Genomic DNA, 2428 nt, shown 5'->3' with positions numbered 1-2428 from the left:
ATATATATATATATATATATATGTTGGAATGTACCTCTCTCTATAAAGGCTCTTTTGAAGAGTAAATAAATAAAACCACATATATTTTAAACAATTCACTTTCCCTTCCCTTCTATCAAGTGACAAGACAAAAATAAACACAAAAAAGTATAATGTTACACACGTAGTCACCATACTCCATATTTTCTCCACGCTGGCTATATTATGTTACAACATTTCCTCCCATTAATCAAATACTTGGTAATCACCCCACAGATCAACACTTATCTCTCACATACCCACAACTTATCATATAAAAAAAAAAATATGTACCTGGGTATCATAGTTCAAGTGATGTCCTAGCATGTAAAGTTAATATCACCTATATATTAATTGGAGAGTCTTGCTCAGTAGATCCGGTGTTGTTCTAGAAGACACGAATCACATTTTCTGACTAACATGTACCTATATCTCTCTCTCGAATCTTTTCTTCAATTGATGGAGTCTTCAAACTCCCGAATTCTTATCGTTGGCTTTGGTGTAGGGTTTGCCGTTTTAATGTTTGCATCCCTTGATTGCTGCTTTTGGGTTTCTTCAGTCTTGTCCTTGGGTGTCTTCGGTTGCTCTTTCATGTTGCTATTAAGGTGAAGTATTAGCAGGATTAATTTGGAGTATCTAATTATTCCCATGTTTTAATTTTTTGTAGTTCGTGTTCCAGAAATCGAATTAGGATTGGTTCAAAAGTTCGGTTCTTTCAAATCCCGACTCTAAAATCAAGTCCTAATTCGAGTTCATATCACCGTAGATCCATTTAAGATATACAAATGACGAACATGCATATTCTTAAACAAAATGTGAATGAAAACAAGCAAAAACTGAACCTTTTATTTCCATAAAGAATACTTGAAATAAACAAACAAATTGTGGAGTTATTATTTAGAATCTGCAAAAATGAAAACTTAAGATCTGAATAAATTAAATAGATCAAATATCTGGATATTCTTTGAGAACACGCAATGATGAAGATGACGACGATAAGGAATTCCGATTCAAAAATAACGAGTCGGGATTGTAAAATGGAAGCTGATGAGTCGATCCACAGAAGAAATCCGTTGGGTTGGCCGAAAAAACTGGCGTAGGATTAAAGTAAGGATCAAATCCCGCCGCCCTGTAAGGTGGTGCTGCAACCCCGACCCCAACCCCACCATCAACAAAACAAGAATTCACCTGAGGTATATCATTCACGCTACTGCCATGTTCCTCCGTCACAACCGAGGTTGACTCATTATCCTCCGTGTTCCCTTGGCCTCGGTGGTGTCTCCGATCTTGTGTCTGTTGTGTGTCCTCCGGTGGTGGGGTGTATCCGGTGAGTTTTTGAACCAATGCCATGAAATCTCGAGGGTGCGTATGGATCACTTTGGGAGAATGCGTGTATATGATGACGGGTCGTCGTGGTGGTGGTTGTTGTTGTTGTTGTTGGGGTTTGTTTGTTAAGCCGTCGGAGGTGGTGGTGGATGATGTGGTGGAGGAGGACGGAGGAAGACGGGTGATGAAATTGGAGTCTTTGTTGATCTTGAGTGGCGTTTGATCGTACGCGCCACCATCATGTTGTTCTTCCTTTGCATGGAATTGCGATAGGCCCATGCTGGAAAAGATGAGAACTTTAAAAACCTGAAACGTGTTTTTGTAAACTGTGTGGATGAGGGGATGGGTAGTGTTAGTTTGGGTTTTCCTTGTTGTGGGGTAGGTTGTTAAGGGAATGAACGAATAGAAAAAGAGTTTATGTTCATGTTTATCTAAATTAAATAAATTAATCAGAATGCTTAAGTGAGCTAATGTTATTTCATAGTAACTTGCATTGTTACAACTTACAATTACTTATACGCACTTGGTATTATTTTTGGTAGGTTCTGACAAAAAAAGTGAATTATATTTCAACCAAGATTCACTTATTAAAATAACACGTACAATTATAAATCCCTAATTTACGATGATTTATGCAAGCCACAACAAGCAAAAAGGCCATTAAAAATCGCCGGTACTGATAATAGCGGCGACGCGTCGCCGGTAATGAGTCGCCGTTACTGCCTCGTCGCTATTGATCAGTTTGTCGCCGCTAAAGATAATAGTCGCCGCTATTAGTATGTCGCCGCTACTGACTAGTGTCGCCGCTAATAATGTTGTCGCCGGGAATGACATTTGTCGCCGGTAAAAGTGTCGCCGGCAAAAGTGTCGCCGGTAATGATAACTGTCGCCGGTAAAAGTGTCGCCGGTAATTTGTTTTCAATTTTTTTTTTTAAATAATGATTTTCGTTGCCGGTGATAATATCGCAGGTAAAAGTGTTGCCGGTGATAATATCGCAGGTAAAAGTGTCGCCGGTAATAACAATATTCGATTAAATATCAAAACCAATAGTGTCGACGCTAATTACAAAACAAACATCCTATT

At 38.8% G+C, this 2428-nt stretch overlaps 1 protein-coding gene across 1 annotated transcript; it reads right to left on the bottom strand.

The window, feature by feature from the left end:
- Nucleotides 1-909: 909 nt before the first annotated feature.
- Nucleotides 910-1645, bottom strand: LOC145028801 (VQ motif-containing protein). The gene has a single exon (XM_078977536.1). It carries the CDS (start codon nucleotides 1621-1623, stop codon nucleotides 964-966), a length of 660 nt encoding a protein of 219 aa, XP_078833662.1. The 5' UTR covers nucleotides 1624-1645; the 3' UTR covers nucleotides 910-963.
- Between the last annotated feature and the right edge of the window lie 783 nt (nucleotides 1646-2428).

The sequence above is a fragment of the Lactuca saligna genome, chromosome 2 (assembly GCF_052625555.1).
Source record: "Lactuca saligna cultivar CGN05327 chromosome 2, ASM5262555v1, whole genome shotgun sequence".
Lineage (NCBI taxonomy): Eukaryota > Viridiplantae > Streptophyta > Magnoliopsida > Asterales > Asteraceae > Lactuca > Lactuca saligna.
The sequence above is the reverse complement of the archived record's forward strand: the minus strand, read 5'-3'. Positions and strand labels throughout refer to the sequence as shown.